Source organism: Emys orbicularis, chromosome 22, assembly GCF_028017835.1.
Source record: "Emys orbicularis isolate rEmyOrb1 chromosome 22, rEmyOrb1.hap1, whole genome shotgun sequence".
Classification (NCBI taxonomy): Eukaryota; Metazoa; Chordata; order Testudines; family Emydidae; genus Emys; species Emys orbicularis.
The window spans coordinates 12,795,526-12,818,376 of NC_088704.1; the positions used below are offsets into that span (position 1 = coordinate 12,795,526).

General features: G+C 42.3%; 1 protein-coding gene across 3 annotated transcripts in view; it reads right to left on the bottom strand.

Annotated features, from left to right (window-relative positions):
- The window catches only part of KIF1B (kinesin family member 1B), a 128,022-nt gene that overhangs the window by 55,725 nt on the left and 49,446 nt on the right, over positions 1-22,851 (bottom strand). For 2 of the 3 annotated variants that reach the window (XM_065421333.1, XM_065421332.1), the window contains 7 exons: positions 19,795-19,874; positions 17,992-18,067; positions 11,518-11,597; positions 10,734-10,840; positions 9,271-9,354; positions 7,408-7,588; positions 6,183-6,255 (listed from right to left, as the gene is read on the bottom strand). In XM_065421333.1, the coding sequence (XP_065277405.1) occupies positions 6,183-6,255; positions 7,408-7,588; positions 9,271-9,354; positions 10,734-10,840; positions 11,518-11,597; positions 17,992-18,067; positions 19,795-19,874 (681 nt within the window). Of the gene's footprint in view, positions 1-507; positions 2,032-6,182; positions 6,256-7,407; positions 7,589-9,270; positions 9,355-10,733; positions 10,841-11,517; positions 11,598-17,991; positions 18,068-19,794; positions 19,875-22,851 lie in introns of those variants that run through there. The other variant, XM_065421334.1, reaches the window with a different exon arrangement.

Below are 22,851 nucleotides of genomic sequence, written 5' to 3' on the forward strand. Positions count from 1 at the left end.
TTAGGAGGTGAAAAGTGAATTGAATTGAGGAGCCAGAGCTAAGCTTACAATACAAATGGTCTGTTTCTTCATTTCTAACCAAAAGGTCACAAGAGACATTCAACGCTATAAACTAGATTCCCCTTTTGATTGTCTACATAAAAACATGGAGGAAGGCAGCTCTTTATATATTCCAGACAGTATTTTCAGCTTTAGAAAAATACTCAAGACAAAAAATAAGGAAGGTACATGAGCTATTAGGGTACCCTCTTTTCCACAGTCTTCTAATCTATAAAAAAGGGGTCTCAACATTTTTCACACTATTTCTCCAAAGTCTTGAAAATTGCACCATGATTCATAAGCAAAACAGATGTGTTGCAATACCAATGTCTTGTGCTTTGTACATCAAGTCACTCAAGTTCTAATTGGCCAACTGAAACCTAAGGTAGATGGTGATCAAAACTGTCCCAACCCAATGCTTCTGAATGATAAGACAGCACTGACCCCTTCTCCCATTTGTCCAGTGAATCATACTGTAGTTTCTCTGCCAGCTTTCAGGTTAGGTGCAGAGAATTGTCGTCTCATCCGTGGAGGTGTCACAAAGTGGTCGTAATGGCTGGGCCCATTAATCTGTTTTGGGTAGATGTTAACTGCATTGCTCTCTGTATTGCCTCCACTGTTGTGATTGCAATAGGATTGGTGGTGCTGGTGGATGTGGCGTTTCTGCTGGAACTTCTGCAGGTCTGAGTTCTGGTGCCCACTGTGGGAGTGTAGTGATTCAGATGAGCCAGATGTCTGACGGCGCAAGTTTTTCTGGTAGCCATTGTTGAAAGAATTGCTTCTCCAGCGTAACTGAGGTGGTGTCTGTTGCCGATTGCTAGGCTGTGGCTGAGTGTTTAGCTGTTGCCAGTTAATCTGGATATGATCTTGACTCCTTTGTGGGTCATATAGGTTCCACAGTTGCGGAGGATCCTGGGAGACAGCACTGCCACCTTTTTCTTTGTTCTCTTCTTTGTTCTCCTTCTCTTCCTCCTTTGGAATTCGGACCTCAATAACCTCATCCTCTGTGATAATTATGTGAGTGCCTGGACTCCACGAGTTTCTGTGTTTGGGGTTGCTCTTAAATGGAAACCGGGGCTTACGGTTTTCAGGTGGGATAAATCGGTGAGGCATGTTTTGTCGACGGAGCTGTTTGGCAATTTCCTGCTGTTGCAAGTTCTTAAACCGAATTTGCTCTTGCCTCATCCAGTGCAACCGCCCACGCCTGAAGGCTGGGTCATCCTCCATTAATTGGGAAACACGCTCCTCTTTATCAAGCTCACCATTCTCATCTTTTTTCAAAGCATTTGCATACTTCTTGTCCGCATCCACCACACTCACTGAGTTTGGATTTTTAATATTAGTAGCATTAGAGGTGGTCGACTGGGCTCTCAGCTCTTGCGACCCTATCAGTGGTAAAACCCTCTCCATTTTTAGCATCTTATTTCGGAGAACTTTTATTTCCTCATCCTTCATGTTGTTCTGCCTTTTCACTTCCTGCAAAATATCTTCCAATTTGTCTATATGTACCTTGAGGTCATCCACATCAGTTACTCCCTTCCCACTGGCCATGACATCTTCAATCCTCTCATCTCCAACTCCCACAGTATCCCAGACATCCCGGGCAACAGCTCGCCATGAGTCACGCTCATTGGGATCTTTCTTTCCGTACATGGCACAAAGCTCTTTCATTTTAACAATGGCCAGTGCCTCAATCTCCTGCCTAGTATGCCTGAAGTCATTGAGGGCTACCTCATAGCAGATCTCCTTCACAGCCTGTATCTTCAAGTCTGAGATGGTGACCCATTTGGAGTCTTTGCTAAGGCGCCGGCGTTGTGGTATCTGGTACATTTTAATAGGCTCTCGCTTCTTCCCACTGCTAGGGAGACCACACTTTTTTACAATGGTCTGCAGCTTGCTGGGGGGCAGCTTCTCTCTCAGGGAGGTGATCAGTCTCCAGCTCTCCTCACACGATCTCTTGTCCGAATCATCCCCACTATCAGAGTCTGCATCCTTTGGAAAAACAAAAATCAAGAAGTGGCCCCAAAACAACCAAAATTAAAATTGAAAAAAAAAATAATGGAAAAAACTAAACAAGAACAGGCAAAGAAAACTAAAACAAATAAAAATTAAATAGAACAAACCATATAGATGTCTCTCATGACTCACTGTAAGGACATTAATATTTCTGTCAGCCTCCCAGCATTGTTTCCTTTAAAATATAGGCTCTCCAGTCTACTAAAATTTACATTATATATAAATGTAACCAACTTAAAAATACTACATCTAACCTACGTTCATTCCCTCCCAGCCCCCCCTCCAAAATCTTTCAACAGAACAACTATACCAAGTCCTTGACAAAAACAAGGTGTAAACTGAACCCCACATATGCTACGAAGACATGCAATTCCATGCCACACACATGTGCCTTGGTTATTGCTGTTGCGTCTTTCAGAAAATCCTCCCCCAGTGAGTGAACACAACAGCCATCGTAGAATGATGTGATGAGCAGCCAGAGTAAGTTGGGTTAACACTGGTTAGTAATGTTGTATATGGTGCTGGGATGCTTGAGTTTAGAATCCACTTTACTACAAGAGCAGCCAGAGAAGTGTTAAGAGGATAAGAAAAAATAAAAACAGAAGCAGCCAATAGGGTCGATGTTAAAAGTACCATAAGTGCCACTATGACAGGTGAAGATGTTTCAATCCAAAGAAGACTTGTTACAAGCTAATGGGATATCGAGAATCAGAGTTTCAAAGGGTTTTTCCATTTGCCACCTTGCTGTGTATTTTAAAAACATTGAAAGACTTGACTGTCCGAAGAGTGAGCATCAGAAGAATGTTGTAACTTTTAAAAACTGTTTTAACCAATAAAAATGCTATTCGATACCCAATTTTCTTCCCATCTTCTGCAACCTTAGTAAACATTTAACAAATTCGCACCTGCAGCTCCCACACATTTGCTAAGAGTTGCACTTGTTTTTCTTCATTATTCCATGTTTTCCAGAAGGATTTCTAAAAGAGGTTACTCTTATTAAATCATTTTATTGAGAAACTCTCTTCAGGTTTCTATAAACTACGAATGGTTATTTGAGAGATAAATGTCACCAAAAACTAAGTGTATTCATCACTGATCACTGCAACCTGGAATTAAGTCAGCCTATTTTTAAAAGGTGAATTTTTTAATACTTTGAGATCGCTCTTCAATATATTATCCATTTCTGGTTGTTAATCTGATTCACTGTTAATCTGATTCATCTCCTTCAAAAGACTGCAAGAGTCAATCTCTGTTGAAGTAACTGCAACTCAAGTTTTTCAGACAAAGAATTACATAATACATGAAAAATCAGGAACAGCAACAGTCGATTACATGCTAGGGAAATATGCATCTCTGGTTCTGAACCACTGATTGACAGACAATTTAAAAGACCCTGTTGGGAATAGTTGAGCAATAAAGAGCTGAGTATACGCAATACGATTTATTCTGGTTCTGGGAATGAGATGGATTTTAGAGAAAGTTCTGTCTTTAGGGTCAATAACATTTTTCTCATTAACATTGTGTACTGCTTGTGACCTTATATTATCTTTAGATTTGTAAAAAATAATTTAGACCATGTTTCCTGTTTAGGCCAGAAAATATCAGCAAAATAATAGTGAATTCTTTAAAAAAAAATTATAATCTGACAATAAAATTTATGAGTTTATGGCAGGCAAAATCTGGAGCCTCAAAAAGGTAGTGTCTAGCATACTGCATCGTGCAGTGGAAATGGAAGGCACCCAACAGAAAGACACTGCACACTGTACTATACAAGTTCAAAGCTTTAACCAGAAAGAAAAGGTCATTCATCATTCTTGATGTTACCAATATTACTCGTACATTTAATATTAGCACAAAATGAGACACTATGGGGTCGTTCTCCTACATGAACTCAAAAATTAACTCTAATCCAAATATACAGTTAGAAGATTTGGGGTCAGGAATTTTAATTTGCTATAAGTTTGTGAAGCTCCTATCACAACAGGAGCCCAACCTGGTTGACATCTAAGCCTGCCACAAAAGTTGTTAGCAGCAGCCAGGGTCTCCCAATCAAGATTAGTGTCAAGTTAAGGGCAAACAGAAAAAAATACTATTTCACAATAACCAAACATTGAATACACTATGGCAGGAGGTCAGAGAGGCTGATACTGTGGTTGGATGATACTGTGACAATTATAAATGTTTGCCAGTTACAGAAGCTAAAGTTAATCAGTGCCCATACTTTAGAAATTAACCAATTGTTTTTAAGGGTCAGGAAGGTATTTACCCTATCCATGCCCCAACTCCACATACAATACTGCAGAAATGACCAAATGCACTTTGGTGGGGTTTCTGAAGCACTGGATATTGGCCATTGCCAAAAGCAGCATACTGTCCAGATAGACCAGTGATCTGATTTATTATAGTTTCTCAACCTTAGGTAAGCAATTTTTAAATAATCTCATCACTGATGATAATTTAGAATGACATCTTCCAACCTTGCCCCTTAAGATAAGCAAAAATAAAAGTGATTTCTATAAGCTCAGTTTATTACAGTATTAAATATTCTTCCATATGAATATACACAGAACAGGGAAATGAACCCTGCTTTACAGAACTTTTACAAATGCAGCCTTGTTTTAAACAGGCCTCAAAATAATTAAACAGTTTTGGCTTGTTTATTTCACACAATTTGTTAACTACACATGTTATTTTCGGGACAAAATGCTGCCCCATCTTGAAGCTATTTCCAAGTCTTTCTAAGCTAAGTTTTAAGGAGGGAACACCACTTCTCATCTCCTGTGGCTCCAAGCAAACACCCAAGGGCTACTCTTTACCTAGACTATTTCCTTATCTCATGCATTCAATTCACTCCTTCCCAGTTTTACTTTCAATATAAAGTCGCCAAGATCGAACACTAGTCACTAGTCTTAAACTCTGTTCTGGCTCAATTTGCAGTTGCTCCTCTCCATTCTCACAGTGATCCCTTTTGAAGAAAAACTCTGGGTGGGAGTTGTAAGGCCACTGGATATTGTAGTTAATGAAAAATAATGTTAACTCGCACACAGCTTGTCTAGCAAGGAATGGATGCCACAGGAGTCCTAGCTCCTCTCTCTGCTCTGGGGAAAGAGAGAAGAGCCTTGTGACAAATCCAGAAATTCATTCAATGCCCCCAGAGCTTCCAGGGGCTCCCAGGTTCTCAGACTCTTAACAGCAAGTTGCAACCCCTAAAGTTCTTTTCACCAAGCTGGGGCAACAGTTAACATTCTCCTGTGACCAATAAAAATAATAAAGAACAGATATCACTGACCCAGTGTTACTCAGGAAGATCAGACTTGATTGCTGGGCTCACACTTGCCCTTCTGGTTGACAGGAGGCCTGGATTCTGCATGTATCTGTATTGCACTTTAAAGGCTATGTTCCATTAGAACATATCTGACTGTATAAGCAAGGAATTCCTGCCCCAATTACTACACAATGAACATCAGACTTTATTTATTGGACTTCCTAGCTACATAGTTTGCGTTTTTCCCATGGGTTTGGAAGAATTAAAAAACTCCCTTACTACACACCTGCCCTCAATCAGTATTATGCCATGAAGACCCTTGCAAGGGATTCAGACTCCATGCAGGGGGAGGGAGCAGGGTTAAACATGCACAGTGCAGCAACATTTCCAGACATCATTTGTAAAACCTAGCACATGAACATAGTCTAGGTGTTTTGGCAGCACAAAATTAGTACTTTCTGATGATCCAAGATAACCATTCAGAGTTCGAACATTCACAACAACTAATCAGTTAGACTATTGAAAAGTAACTTCAAAGCACTGACAAAGAAGAAACATCCTCCTGTTGATCCAAGTTACAATTCAGCAAATTTGACCAGCCCTCCCAAGCACTGCTTAGTGCCCACTGGTGGGTGAATATAATCTCCACATTAATAAGAGTAAAGCATGAGATGTGTCTGCTTAGCCATGCTAATTTTCACTACTGTAGATAGTGGGGGGGAGGAGGGGTGGGAAGAGGGGAGGAGACGGACTGTACTTTATGCAGACAGCCCAAGCAAATTTCCTGGACTTTAAGGGGGTCAACAAAGGCAGCAGTTAACCTTTGCCAACAATACAGGCAACCAGAAGAGTTGACACTTACCAGCCTCTGCTGCTCCAACAAGAGATCTGCTTCCTCTTTCTCCTTCTTGTACAAAATCTCCATTTCTTGTAACCTGGAGAGAAAAAAACACAAGGGATGCAGAAGCAGCCATGCAGACCATTATTTGTGTTAGTGTTACTCTGTCCACAGAATCTGTTAAGTAACAGAGACAAGGGCAAGTCTGGGGTGTACATGTGAGTGTCAATACACTAGCATGAAAGGTACTATTCTTCCTGCCTCCTTCAAACTAGACACTTTTCAGTTCACTTGGAATGAGAATTACCCTAGATCTGACACCAAGAATTTGACCTATTCTGTTCCACTGCTGCCTAAATTAGTGACTGTACTCTATGAAGTGTACAAAAAGCCTTATTTAAGCAAATGATCCACAAGCAGGAAAACATCAGTTGTGTAACTGAACTAAAATAAAGGATTAAATACAATTAGACATGTCACAGCATACAATTAAGGCTACAAAGTGTAACTCTTACTGTGTATGAGGAGTCACAAGTACTATTGCTAGTTTGTATATTTAATAGTTTGATTTATTAACAACCCAGGAGTTTAGTTTCCTCCAAATACAAGGCAAGGAGAAGTCTCTGTCAGTAGAGCACCGTATTGGAGTGATTTCTGGTCCTCTTAACCCTTATGAGCAGACAGCTTTGTGGAGGCAAAACTCAGGGAAGTCCCAGATTGACAAAGAAGGAATGCTGGAAAATTATGCGGTTTAAGAACAGATGTGTCAAGAGACCATCCAATTGCTCTCCCGATACTCCCTGCTTTGACCATAAATTTGATGCTATGGGGGGGCATAAATGGAGTTTTAAAGAAGTAGACTCCTAAAATAAAAGAGGTACAAACATGAGCAAGCGTCCTGATCCTCCACTTTGGGAGCAAAGGGCCTTATTGGCAGATACAGCTTTAGATCATAGAAAGATGTGGGCAAATCTTTGTCAGAGACACTCTACAATACAAAAGAGGAGTATGTTTGTGTTAATCTAGTTTTGTCTGGATTTTTTTTTTTTATTATTATTATTATTAAAGTGGGAGGCAAAGTCTGTCTCTGGTGCCCTCATTTCACAGGGAAGTAGGAATTAACCAGTCTTTCCTAGAGAAAAGCAGGCATTAACTTCAGACTGATGTAAGAGTTGCTGCCACCCTAAAGACGTCTAACGAAATATATCAGACATGCCAAGTAAAACAACAGTTCGTTTAGTCCACTTACCTCTTCTCCATCTCCTGCTTCATATCAATGCCCTGTTTCTCCAAGAGTTCTCTCTGAGCAAATGTCCAGTCTACAGGTTCAGAGGGAGTTTCAGCTGATGGAGTCTTCTCCCTCTCTGCTCGTGCTTGCTCAGGGTGGTTGAATCGGAAAACGTGATTTTTACCCATGATGATACGATTTCCTAAAACAGGAACATAAAAAATTAACTCTTTAGCGTAAGAACTCCAGAACCAGGTTGAGACGAAGTTTAGTATCCAATGAAGTTTACTCTAAGCTGTTTAGGTAACCAGAGCATCAGAAGACAGGATTTCCCAATGAGAATTTGGACAATATTTAAACTTTTAGTAGTAGGTGGCCAAATGGGCAAAAGGAACACCCTACTTAGTGCAGAGGAGGTTAAACTGTACATCCCACTGCCTGCCCCAGAAAATGCTCACATAAGAAAACCTGTCTATAGAGCCAGATTTAAACTCCTGCAGAAACATACCACAAAATAAAGAATGACTTGCTGATGGACTGACAGCTGTAACAAGTAAGCTAGTCAACTAATTTTTTTAAAAGAGGTGCAGAAATCATGGGCAAAAACCACCCCACAAACATTTCTATTTTAGATAATCTAACCTCAACCATTTGAAGAATGGATGCTTTACATTTTTAAGTAGAGATTTGCCTGATACGTCACTTAAGTTTCTACTCAAGTCCTAATCAGTGGAATTTCTGGGGAGGCATTTACTTCATTCTCCATAGCATAAGTAAGAGCCACAGTTAAGTGGTAAGGCAAGAATTGCATCTAAGTGCTACAGGAATCAGACGTACAGGAAACTTAAAACAAGTGCCTAGCATAATTGATAAAATACTTCTGCTCTCTCCATGTAACATAAATGAACCTCCAGAGCAATCAAGACGGTCACTGTGAACCTACTAGTAAAACAACCGCCTTCTAAAGAGGTTAATGATTTTTAATTAATAGTTTTAATGATGTAATTGTCAAGAAATAGGCACTGAAAAGAGATATATAGGAAGCTATTTATAAAAATAAATTAGCTTGAAAGAGAACAGGAGTAGCAGTTCCCCCTCTGCAAGACATGCCCAGCTTGCACCTCCATTTTTAAAAGAGTGGGGTGGTTGGAAGAGAGACTGGAAACCAACTCCCATCCCCACGTCCATCATTCTGCTGAAATTGATGCACTTAATTCCTTGCAAGCACCCACTTACAGTCCAGACTCCATTGCACTAGATTGCATTTCAGGACTAGAAGAACATATACTTATGATTTAAAAGAAACTGAACCCTGCTGAACTCAAACTTACAATTTATGAAAGCCACTCTCCCTGGCCCCTGAGACATGAGGAGATCTAACCAGGTTACTTAGTACATAGAGTTAAAAAAGGAAGGAGAGACACTGTTGTACTCCTGCATGGGGTCACATCTTAGCTGTGCCAGAGAAGCTGGGGATTTTACCGTCAGCAGCTGGCAGTCTGTCTGTTCTCTCACACTGCAACTGCCAAGGGCAACAGTCTTGGCTAAGTACATACTGGAAGAATATCAAAGTAAGTAGGGAGAGAGAAGCAAGCAGAGAGTGCCCTATGTTGCAGTGATCATTTAAGTCCGTCTTTGAGCTGTTACAATGTGAAGGGCTTGAGAAAATAAGAAAAGCAGGAACAGTCACTAATGGCGAAAATGAGGTTAACTCCTATATGGTACCTCCACTACAAAAAAAAAAAAAAAAGTAATACATCCCTTATCTTTAACAGCATCCAACTTTCTTCACTAGTCCCACATGAAATATCCTGTATGGACAATTCCTGAGGAACAATCTGTCAAAAAAAAAAAAACCAACCTCAGACTTCTGAAGTCTCTTACCTGAGCGCAGTTGCACAGGCTGTACAACCCTCTTGCCGTTGACGTACGTTTCTGACCGTTCACAAGGCTCCAGGGTAACAATAACTAGAAGAAACACAACAGCTTTAATGCCACAGAACTCAGTTTATTTAGTGAATGTCCCACAGTGAGGAAATGCAGAAAGCCTCCCAACACATTGCACATAAGCAGACAAGGCACTGCTCCCTACATACTCCACAAAGATTCCAGGGAGATTATTCTTTGGTATTACATCCTGGTTAGGAATGGATAGCAGCACATGACAAAGTGGCGCAGTTTTTCAGCCAGTATTTCGGACCACCCAGGTAGTACAGGTATCCATGGAACACATTTGCTAGGGCTGTTTTGTTTTTTCTCCTCGTTTTTTCACAGGTGTAATGACTGTGCTGTCATACTGGATATTTGCACTGCCCAAACCTTGGTCAGACACATACATGCCTTGTTATAAGGTTTGAATAATGAACTTAGTACATTTCACACATCAGCACTTTCATTTCTTTGTAATTGATTTCAGCACTGCAATTATTGTAGGCAGATGTGACAGGCATTTTGGGCCTGATCCTAAAACGTACTCAGCACTCTGTTCCTACTGAAATAACTTGGAGTCACAGGGGCTCAGCATCTCATGATTAGATCATATTTGCCTCAGTAACACCACCGGCAGCTAGAAGGAACGTTGGCTAAGACTCCAGAGTTGTAGCAAGTAAAAGTTAAATACTTCTATAACAATAACCTAAATAACCCCTTATAAACACTAAATTCTCAATATCCAAAATAAGCAAGTATTATCCCTGTATTATAGGTGATGGAACTAAAGCAGAGGAGTAAGTGATTTGTCTCAGACCACTGAGGGATTCGGTCAAAGCCAGGATTAAAACTCAGGTGTTCCTGAGCTCCCACTGTTATCCTCTGACTATCCCTATCATGGGTTCAGTTCCACTTTTCAAGAAGCAACCCGGACACCCAGAGCAGGACAGAAGGAAACACCATTTATAGTCTCATCCAAAGAAGAGCACCTTTAACAGTGTAAAATTCGTCTAAGCTGTACTACACATTCCACCTGGTCACAACACAAAGGATCAAGACTGGATATGAATGCTGGCCCAAAGCAAGAGTGCTACCATCTGATCCAAATGGATGTAGTACAGAAATGTAAAATCTTAGTACTGCATTATTATAGTTATAGCTTCATCTCCAATAACTAAGTCATCACACCCAGAGAGAAAATAACTTCACTGATCTGATGCACAAGGGCTATTCAAACCCCATCTAGCCTCTCAGCTCTTCTCCCCTCCACACTTCAGACACACATTTCAGACCACAGCTGCTAGTACAGAGATCAGTTTTTTGAAAGACTCAAACTATCCAGTGCTGAAGACCACTTTCATGGGGAAAGTTGCGCTTACTCCTGCATTTATACGTAGGAATTGTAAGTGCCATCTCACCATCACCATTGTGGTTCCTCTCACTTCGGAAGAGACAGTGTTCCTCTTTAATGTGAGCCCCACTCAGCACAATGTCTTGTCGCCGCTCGGCATCTGCCTGTCCAACCCTGCACCCAATAAAAAGCATTTTAGTCACAACTCAAACATTGTCTACTCTATAGCCCATACAGCAGATACATTTCTCTGGCTATGGTGGGAATAAAATACTACAGACTATTAAATCTATCCCTTACCTTTTAAGAGCTGAGAAAATGCATCCTTAAATTTAATCCTGCGCATGTGAACAAGGACTGATTTCATTAAGCGTGTGCTTACACTGCTAGCCAAGAAAATAATATACCTGGGTTTGGGTGATGTGCTTAAAAAGGGGGAAGTGTGGAAAAAACAAGAATGGAGAACTACTTTCAGTTTAATTTAAGGCGACACTAGAAATCCAACCAGTTTTATAGAGCTAAGCAGTTTTGATTACTCCACTTACCCAAGTCCCCCAACCATTTTATGTGGTTTTACTATAAATTACACAGTCCTATATTTTCAAAGTGGTTTCTCTTTCTTGTTGCTCTGTGAAAGACCCAGTGGAAAACATCTAGGGAAGCTGAGTGACAATACACTGTACTATTAAAGTATAAACTAAACTAAATATATTTCTCTAAACTGTAATTTATGGTAATCTTAGGTGTTACTGGCAACAGCAGGTAAAACAGTTCAACAGAGAAGTGTAATTTAAACTGATGGCCCTTTAACAAGAAGTCTTTTAAGTAAGTGTAGTAGAGCCAAATCTCACCTAGTGATGCCATCTTTGATATAGTAAAGTAGACATTCTGACATGAGTGGATCTTCATTGAGGTTCACAAGATGAGGTGTCTGCAACAAAATACAGAACATGTTAATTGAGAGCTGAGTACCTTCAACAACTTTAAGAGACTGTAAAGGAACCAAACCACTTCACCATATACATCAGTGAAACTCCGGATTTCTCCAAAAACCCCACATTTCTAAATTAAATGCAAACTTTTTCACACAGGCAGAGACCCATCTCAGGACAGGGGACGAATATCAGACAGATTCACAGCTCCAGTTGGCTGATATTCTAGGTAAAGGATGCAGGGAAGAAAATATTTTAAACTGAAGAATTACAGATTCCTTTTCTCAGTAAGTCTTGATAAAGGTGAGAGGGAGGGAAAGTTCAACAGCAGCATTCTTCCATATGCTTTGGTGTGAAAATGCTAGATTGTTGTGGAACTTTTTTTTTTTTTTTTAAAATATAAAGAACAGACCCTCCTTATGCTCCATCTCCAGAGCTAGTAAACCTGGAAAGGATATCTAAACTACTGATGCTTCCTCATACAAAACAGCTAAGAATCTCTTCATCTACTATGCTACTCAACTTAAGTCTCTACAATTATTAAACCAACCTTCTTTGGTGAAAACACCCCACTGGAATCAGCAAACAAGTCACATGGCCTTGGTGTGAAAATCTGGCCAATGAGATAGCAGCAAATCACAGTTTAAAGAACACAAAAGAAAGGGTAAGAAACAAGAATCAGACCAAAGGACACTGAAAATATTAACAAGCCAGTTTCTTGTAACCTACAACTGTATCAGTAAGCAGATGATCTGTTTGGGTCATTCCCTTAGGAATGTCCATCAGTTTATTGTAACTCCAAAAGAAATTTACTTGTTAGATGTGTAATAGCATACAATTAATGGAAGCTCAAAGGATATTTACATATCCTTTGATATGTAAATGAAATTGGTCCTGCTTTGAGCAGGGGGTTGGACTAGATGACCTCCTGAGGTCCCTTCCAACCCTGATATTCTATGACATGAGACAAGACAGCTGAGCTGGTGCATGCTGTGAGAGACAAAGCAATAACCTTCACCTAGAAATTAAAGTATAGTATTTACATGGCATCCGTGCACTACCAATGGGAACTATGGCCCCAGGAATGGGACAGGCCTTGTCAAATTAAAACTGCGCCCACTAGCCACCATTGAGAAAAGCATTCTCCAGCACAAACAAGGACTTCATATTGTCCATAGCGAAGTGTGGACTGAGCACAGTGTCTGAAAGGAATGGTGTTTGGCTTACTGTTAGCACCAAATAGGATTATAGACTACAGACCCAGTCAAACTCTTTCAGAGGAAAAAAAAATCCTTTGATGTCCAAGAAAGTCAAAATGCCCAGGCAGCTATGTCATCCAACAATAAATTGTTTCTGGGCTTCAAAATTTTGGGGAGTTAGCTGAACAAATATGGGAGGTCAGTCCAGTGCAGAAAGTGACCTTGAAGTCATGTAAGTACCCACATATCAATTTACTAATTCACTTTGAATGGGGTTTATTTATGAAAACGATAAATGGAAATAAAGGGGAAATGACAGCACTTACTAGTAAATAAATATTCATACACTGAAAAAATTTTACTGCACTCAGAAATCCAGGATTTCTTATGACAAAATAAATGATCGAAGTACACATTAGGGTGAAATCTGCATAGTCATGCAAAGAAAAATACAGAGTTGGCAGGATATATTATTTTTGTGTTTTATAGTTCCTAATATATTAGAATTCTTTGTATACATTTTTCATAAAGGAGATACTCTTTTTGCTTCTGTTTTCTAGCTATTCGATGTGAAAAATTTTAACCTATTGACACTTCCTGCTACAGGCAGCTAGAGATCTCAGTTTAGAACTTCACAAAAATCTAAACTGATTAAAACAAACCTTCTTTGGTGAAAACGTCCCATTGGAATCAAACAAGTCCTGTGGCCTTGGTGTGAAAATCTAGCCAAGGCAAGGCACCATGCAGGTTAGAGAATAAAGTTAAGAGAAGTCAATAGGAGAGCAGATAGGCTGAGCGTCAACACAAAAAACATACCAACCAGCAACAGATCAGAGAGGAGCAAGTCAGATAATTTGGGAATATGTCTGTACAATTTATGAATTGAATGTGAGATTATGAACCGTGTGTGTCAGGCTGCAAACTCCATTTTGAATGTACAGCCTTTTGCCCTTTCTATGGCTTGTTTGCTTTCATGTGGCATATCTTCTAAAATCGGGGTTCTCAATTATGGGGGGGTGTCACGAACCATCAGCCTCCACCCCCAAACCATGCTTTGCCTCCAGTATTTAGAACAGTGTTAAATATAAAGAAGTGTTTTTAATTTATAAGGGGTTGCACTCAGAGGTTTGCGGTGTGAAAGGGGTCACCAATACAAAAGTTTGAGAACCACTATTCTAAATAGTCCTCGGGTTTGCGGGACTTTCCCCGCTTTGCCCCACAAAGCCCTCTGTCCCACTTGAAGCAGTTCCAGTCCCTCAAGGCTGGCTGGGCTCAGCTCCCTGCTCTAAGCGTTGCAACCTTGCCCCGGCACATAACCCTGCTCTGGGTTGGTCCAGCCGGCCTAACGGGGGAGCCGCCGGGCCCAATTTGAATGAGTGCCACACTGCCTGCCTTCCTGGACTCAGATGGTTCTCCAAGGGCTCATAAGGGAAGGGTGAGGTAGAAAGTGAGGGATATCACTGTTTCAGATGTTTATTGTTTTGTATGATCTGTACTCTCCTGTGCTTTACATGTTTAAAGATAAGAGCACAAGAGTGTTAGAGTGAGCAAAAAGCCTGCGTGTGTATTGACTGCTTCACAACTGCTGTATGCCACAGAGAGTTTAAATGTAACCAGAAGTGTCATACCTTTATGGTGGAGTTCTGGGGGAGGGGTGAGTTTAAACACCAGAGAATCTGAAGGGTCAGCACTGGGGGTTAGGTGGCTGGACAGTGGGTTCCAACACTTGGCAGGGGTGCCAGGTAGAAAGTCTGAGCCCTGAGACTGTGGCTGGAGACCCCAAAATTGGGGCAGCAGCTGGACTCAGTTCAGGCTCCCGAAGTTTGAAACTCCAAGGATCCAGAGCATAGAGGACTGGATTCCCCTCCAGCAGTCCTAGTGGGTGTTCGGGAAGTGTGTTCAGAGTGAAGTGACTCCTCTTACCAGCAACCCGTAATGGAATAATCTGCTCTGAAGGGAGCCTCTGTGGCCCAGTGACAGAGTTAGAGGGGGCACAGAAATTAAACAGGACCCTTCCTCCTCCCAAAAAAGATAAAGCTAACCAAAGACTACAGGAGAAGATATGCCACACTGCATTACCGCTGCTCAGTGAGCAACAGGAAGGCATTTACAGTTGTAGAAGAGTTAGGAACTGCTGCTGTAATCTACTGAAAGACGCCAAATCCTACACGAGGGCTCAGCTACTACAAATAGCATTAAGGGATTTACACAGCATGGACATTTAGAAAAAAGTGCCTTGTGGTTTAGATGTGTATATTTTGGTGCACAGGCAGTCCTCAGACTTATGACACAATTGGTTCCTGAAAATTGCGTCGTAAATCGAAACATCATAACTCAGAACCGCAATCCACTCCATTGCGGGACCAAGCGTCGTAAAGTCAAAACCGATTGTCCTAAGTGGAATCAGGGGGTCAATTCAGAAACGTCAAAAGTGCCATTCGGTGCAAGTCAAACGTCAAAGTCGAGGACTGCCTATACTAGATTTTAATGAAAGTCAGACTGCCCTGTCACTGGGTAACCCTAAATCATAAAGCTTTGTAATCAAGCAAGTTTGGCAATTTGAAAGATGTTTTTCGTACTGGTAAAATGGGCAATTCAACCACCCTGAAGTCTATTGTTTTTCGGCACAATAGATACGCCCATAGACATCAGTGCAAATGTCCCATGCCCAGTGTTCCTCAAGGATCTAGAAGGACCTTCCCTGCTTTCACCCCTCCAGGGTGGACAGTATAGTTCAGTTTCCACAGCTCATTTCAAACAGTACCCTGCCACCAAGAGAGCAAATTGTGGAGATGGTTATGTTTGTGATGTGGATCTCTTTTCATTCAGGAACTGGACAGACAATTTTATGTCGTTTGATTTGTAAAGCTGATACAGATACTATGCAAGTACTCCAATACCGCAGAGATGGGCGCCAATATGAACTATCATAGAGTCATACTAGTGACTCTGAAGTAAAAAGGTTTATAAAACATTTTAATTTTCTATCTAGAGTGCTAATACTTTCACAGCTACAGCTGTCAATTACCACAGGAAGAACTATAAAAACTAATCTAGGCAGGTAGTAAGGAACAGAAGCAGAGGGGACTAGTAACAGATCAGTGGTTTAATGGGTTTATTTTCTCTAGTACACATTTCCACAGGCAGAACTTGCTAACTTCTATTGAAGCAACTACACATCCCTAACAGCTTTCATACACAAACCTGGTCAGCTGAAAAAGCATCAAAAGAGTCATTAAACAGAGTTGATGGCCTCTCAGGGAAAATCTACATGGTGATATGATCCACAATGTGAGAGAAGAGAAAAAAAACTCAAGGAAATGTCTCATGAGAATGAAGAAATGTTATGAACCTTAGATGCTTTGGTAGTAAGTTACAAAGGACAAACCAAAACCATTTGTAAGTGAAACATGTTCATTTAAACACATCAGGAAAAACAACAGATATCATTTCAGCTAAAGGCAGATCAATAAATCTGCCCTCCTGGGCTTCTGTGCAAAGTCTTCAGAAGGGTCCCAGTTAACACAACACTTGCAGTTCTCAGATTTTTTATTATTACGCACTTAGGTAATGATGCCCAGGTCTCAATCTAAAAACTAGGCTAAGGCCTTGGCTACACTGGCAATTCACAGCGCTGCACTTGCTGCGCTCAGGGGTGTGAAAAAACACCCCCCCCTGAGCGCAGCGCTTTAAAGCGCCAGTGTAATCAGCGCCTGCAGCGCTGCACGCTCCCTCGCAGCACTGCAAGCTATTCCCCTCGGAGAGGTGGAGTACTTGCAGCGCTGCGAGAGAGCTCTCGCAGCGCAGGCGGCGCGACTACACTCGCGCTTCACAGCGCTGCCGCGGCAGCACTGTGAATCCGTGAGTGTAGCCAAGGCCTTAGGTTTGTTTTGAGGGGGGAGAAAGGTCCCGTTTCAGATCTTGTAACTAATAATTACTGTGTTCACTGCATGGATAACTCCTCCCACAGCTCCCTCTTCCCATGAAGACGTTCACGTGGCATTAGATTTATCATATTTCCATAGTTGTGCCTCTTTCACCTTTCACTAACATTTAAGTGGAACTATTGATATGGACTAAAGGAACACTGCTCCCCTCCATGACTATGAATGCTCAGTGACAAATTAATGGATGTTTTATAAAGAAAATGGAGCCAGAACATCTTGGGATGTGATTTAATGGCAGCATTACTAAGCAACAGTTGTTGCAGGAAGTGGTGCTGGCAAGCTAGTTGGTAGCACATCTGAGTCAATGCTGAATCAGTGGCCTAGCATAGAGCAAGAGATACTGCTCTCAGAAGTGTTCGCTTTCTAAAGGAACATTAGATCTCTCAGCCATTTTTGGACATTAAGAGTCTTACAGTACTTCTCATACTGCTCCAGTTTCTTTTCTAAATTGAGGCTAGCATGTATAATACATTCTGCCTACCCTAATAATCAGCAGAAGGCACTGTGGACATCATTCTTTACTTTGCCTGCATACAGAGTACTAAGGGCCTTCAAGACTGAAGTGTTGCAGAAATTTAAAGTAGTATAAATCATGAAAGGTAGCTTTTACCAGCAACTAATGGTTATCCAAAAACTCTGTGAAAGGTATACATTACTTGGGGGCCAAAGACCACTATAGTGTCTCTGTAGCTTACGAAGAAACCAGCCTCTATGTCAGGGGTGAGCAAACTACGGCCCGCTGGCCACTTCTGGCCTGTCAGACAATTTAATCCGGCCCTCAGCTCCCACTGGGGAGCGGGGGTTTGCCCAGCTCCGGTGCTCCAGCCGGGGAATGGGGTCAGGGACTTGTGCAGCTCCCAGGAAGCAGCCAGCATGATCCCCCTCCAGCTGCTATGTAGTATGCGGAGGTGTGGCCAGGTGGCTCTGTGCACTGCCCCTGCCCGCACCCTCAGCCAGAGCCCTCACTGCCCCCCCGCATGCCCCAACAGCCTGCCCCATCCCAATCCCCATCTAAACTCATTGGTCCCAGCCCAGAGCACCCTTCTGCACCCCAAACCCCTCATCCCCAGCCCCACCCCCTCCCGCACCCCTACCCCCAATTTCGTGAGCATTCACGGCCCGCCATACAATTTCCATACCCCGATGTGGCCCTCAGGCTAAAAAGTTTGCCCACCCCGCTCTATGTTAATGGTGGTTGACCAGCCTCTTCCAGAATTGACTCAACATTTATCATCAATATTCTGTACCTTTTTAGGGGAGAAGACCCCCAGTGTTCCTCCATCTTCCCGAATGGCAACTCCCATCTCGGCCAGCAAGGCCTCCCTACAAAGAGGAAAGCAAGAAGTCATGGAGGTGCTTTGTAGCCCCACCAGTGCAAATCTGATCCAAATCAAAGTTTCACCTTATCAGTCATTGTTAGGGCCCTACCAAATTCACGGCCATGCAAAACGCATCACAAACTGAAATCTGGTCTCCCCCGTGAAATCTGATCTTATGTGTACTTTTACCCTATAATATACAGATTTCATGGGGGAGACCAGTGTTTCTCAAACTGTGGGTCCTGACCCAAAAGGGGGTCGTGGGGGAGTTGCAAAGTTATTGGAGGGGGGTCATGGTATTGCAAACCTTACTTCTGCACTGCCTTCAGAGTTCGGTGGCCTGAGAGCGGCAGCTGCTGGCCAGGCGCCCAGCTCTGAAGGCAGCGCCCTGCCAGCAGCAGTGCGGAAATAAGAATGGCAATACTATACCATGACACCCTTACTTCTGCACTGCTGTCTTCAGAGCTGGACTGCTGGAGAGCAGCAGCTGCAGGCTGAGGGCCCAGCCCTGAAGGCAACAGCACAGAAGTAAGGGTGGCAATACCATGCCATGCCATCCTTACTTCTGCACTGCTGCTGGTGGCAGCACTGTCTTCAGAGCTGGGCTCCCAGCCAGGAGTCGCTGCTCTCCAGCTGCCCAGCTCTGAAGGCATCGCCTCCACCAGCAGCAGTGCAGAAGTAAGGATAGCAATACCACAATGCCCCTACATTAACCTTGTAACCCACCCACCACCACCATACCCTTTTGGGTCAGGACCTCTACAGTTACAACCATGAAATTTCATATTTAAGTATCTGAAATTTGTTATTTTTAAAATCCTATTACTGTGAAATTGACCAAAATGGACCATGAATTTGGTGGGCCCTAGTCATTGTATAATGTACTGCACTACCAACCAGCCTGCATCCTGATTGGCCACCAGCCCAGGGTGGTATCTTACATATGCAACAGGATTAACTCCTATCCTTCAGCTCCACAACACAGAGGGCTGCAGAACTTATGCAGGTCTGACACTCCAGTTTAGGGCAGGCAATGATACATCACAAGAGTGAGCACCTTTTACAGTATTTATTCCACAAATCTGCCTATCCTTCAGGGAAAGCTAAGATCTGTTCTAAATGGCAATACTTATTCATGGTAAATGAGTATAGAAGCTAGACAAGTTACCAAGGCTTGAGTTTATGTTTCTGGTTCATTCTACAATTGGTCTACTCCCTCCACTAGATGAAATCACCCTAAAAATTCAAAGACAGTTTAATGACCAAACCTCTTTTCTGTGCTGTCCTGGATTGAAACCCCAGAAGGCTGATGCTGCAACTCTAGATGCTGCTTTAGTCCCACCCTTACCCAACAGGAGTATCGTCTATGACAATTCTAAGCAGTGTCCTTGAGGTATGATATTGAAATACTGCTTCTGTCTGCATTACCCATTCACCTGCCATAGTGGAATACAAATAGGGTGACCAGATGTCCCGATTTTATAGGGACAGTCCCGATTTTTGGGTCTTTTTCCTCTATGGGCTTCTATTACCCCCCACCCCCGTCCCGATTTTTCACACTAGCTGTCTGGTCACCCTAACAAAGAGCAGATGACATGCCACCAAGAAGTGTGCTAGCTGCTTCAATGCTCTGGTTTTCTAGGGGAAGATCAGCTTTTGACTATACTCTCTCCTTTCCCCCCCTTCCCCCTCCCACCCCCGAGGACATCCACAGCATTTCTTGCTCCTGACCTCTCCATCCTAATGGCCTCAGTCTTCCGCAGCTTCTCCTCCCATGTCTCATTCAGCTCTGCAATGATCTTCTCTGATTCCTGTGTAAAACCCCAGTATAGAATTAACAGACTGAAGGGGGATGATATGGAGCCCCCCAATTTAACACATCACATCTCAAAGAACCAGCGCTAACCAAGTATTTCAGACCTAAATGGGAGCTGAATTATTAGGACCCAGCAGCAAATGCTCAAGTGCTAATTTTAAGCCTCATTGTCAATGCAAAGTTATTAACACAAAGCATCTCTGGGCAACCCAGACTCCTCCTACAATACCCATTTTTGCAGGAACCTACAAGAACTAAGAACCTCCACCTTTGAAGTCAACTGTTATTCCCAAAGCTGTACACATTCATACTGGCCAGGGCCTGACCAGCCTAGTGATTAGCTACAAAAAAACCTGCAAGCAGCTCCAATTCCAAGTCACTGGGTTATAAGCATCCAGAAGATTATATGCTCAAGACATAATGGGTGCTGTTTAAGTCTCCAGGAAAGGAATCTTGTTAGACAAAGCAGGAACAGCTCCTGTCTACTGAGACTTTTTTGCCTGTAGCAGTCTCAATATCATAATAGCTAATAAGTCTTGGATTTTAGTATCTCATCCTATAAATTAGTTTGTAATGTATTCTGGAGCCTTCTGGATGAAAAGTGTTATATAAATGGGTGTCATGATAACATTTGTTATTTGTTCTTGCATATTCCTGGAGCTATATTTATATGATTTGAGTGCCAAAGACACTCCACAACAAGGTGTGGTTAAGGATGCCACATACCCCAAAATCAGCTTAATCATAATGGACGAGGTGACAAGTCAAATGCCTGCAGCATATGATACAAACCACACAGCCTGGTATGTACTTGCTGCACTTAGGAAGGGGCTATTTTAACCAGTTCCAGCTTGGAATCTGTGCTGCATTCTCAGCCAGTCAGACGGATATTCTAGTCGAAGCTATTTCATAATAAACCTCAGCCCTTAACTTACACTTCCTCAGCAAAGCTACATTCAAGGACAAAAAATGTGCAAATAAGCAAAGAGCATATTTTAAATACATTGTGAACAGCTGGCTGCAAAGGGCTGTGGCCAGCTGTTTACCAAGAGTAGCCTTTTGCGGGGTTGCACCAACCACATTGCTGTGCAACAGGCTGAACCACTGACGGGAATGGAGGCAAGGACACAGTGAGGAAGCTCATTAATTAGCCTCCCTTTTTCCCATTGTTTAATCACCCTCCATGCTCCTCTAGTGATGTAATCCTTTAGGAATGCAGCTCCCTCTCCCCCTGCACACACTCACAAACATCCTGATCATTATGGAAATATTAGAGAACACATCCGAAAGCTACAGCATAGAAGACTGAACATTTATCAAAAAAGCAGCATTAAAAAATGAACAGGTCTGCCCCAGAGGAATTCTCTCCATTCATAAAAGAAAAAGCAGAGTTAAAGCATTTATGCTTCAGTGGACTGCACTGCTGCCTTAGGGACACAGGAATGAATGCCAAAAAAAGTCATACACAGACTTCTCCCCTGAATAAAGCTGGGGGACGGGGGAAATTTCCCTCAATTCAGCCTAAAGTTGTATTAAAAGAATACATTTTAAATGATAAAATCTCTTCAAGGACTCAGAGCCCTTGTATGGGGACAAATATTCAGATCAAAAGCTTATCATAATACAGGCTGGCCAACATTACAGTGATCCTTGGCAACTGTCACCATTAAAGCCAAGTACAGGCCACAGAACCCTCATACCCTAGAGAATCCCTACAAGGGAAGCATGGCAATTAAAACTGACTTCCTAAACCACCTTCCAGACTTCATTCCATTTCTGGGCCCCCAAAATGGGCATCCATTTCAAGGAATTCTGAGGGCCTTCTGTCTTTAGTCCAGCCCTTCTAGTCCTAGCCCAAATCAATAGGCTAGCGCTCGCATAGAAAGTTTGGGATAAGAGCTCCAGTAGCACTGGGCAATAGGCTGTCAAGTGTCCAAGAATTTTAGTAAATGAGGCTCTGAGTGTCAAGCTGAATGGGGGGCTCAATTCTTTCTCGCTCTGGTACTGAGGACTGAGCAGGATATTAGTAGCTCCCCAACCCCCACAATAATCAGTATCATTCAGTGTGGCATTTACTACCACTGTAAGAGGGTTCCAGCACCAGCTTACAAACCTGAAGCCAACAGCTTCTCTGGCAGCATTCCCCCCACCCCCCCCGAAGCTTTTCACAGGGGCCTTTTCAATAGCTACAGCATTTACATGGTCTCTTGTGCTAAAGCTATTTCTTCTCTCTGGACGGAGATAAAGGGGAATATTTTTTGCCCTCACCACTCCATCCACTGTGTTGAATTGAGAGAAACGGTTATTTCTCTACCCTCTGAAGCAGCTTAAGATTACAGCATAATGTATGACAATGAAGCAAAGTGGAAGACATCAAAAATCTCACCCAAACAGGGAAATCACATCTGTGTAAGAGAATCCAGAAATCATTTTACAGGCACACCTCCCCCCTCACCACTTATTCTTTCTTCTTCCAGAAAAGCTAGTCTGCCCAAATCCCACTGGGAAGCAAAAATAAAGGTATCCACAAATTTAATTCTATGCCTCCATTTTGCTTTTGGCTCTAAAAACCCTCAATACTTGGAGTCATTAAGTTGTCAAATTGTGTTGCTCTTCCCAATGGTGTTTTACAAGGATAAGTTGCCTTGAATACTGATAGGAAAGGAAGAGACTTTTCCTGGCAGCCTCACTCAGATTTCAAACCACCTTATGAGTTGTTTTTTTTAAAATCTGGTTTATAGACGTCATTCGGTGACTGGGTGTCAGGGGACTGCAGAGACAGCGCCATTATCTCCACGGCAACAGCAGGTTTCTAATGGAAGGAGGATGTGCAGCGTGTATTCCAGCCCATCCAAACCCCTCCCCCCAGGCAGTGTCTCATGGAAAAGACACGAGAATGCAACACTCACATTCAACATACCCAGCTTCCCCCACTCATCCACCCATGAGGGATGGGAGCTTTGGTAAAAATG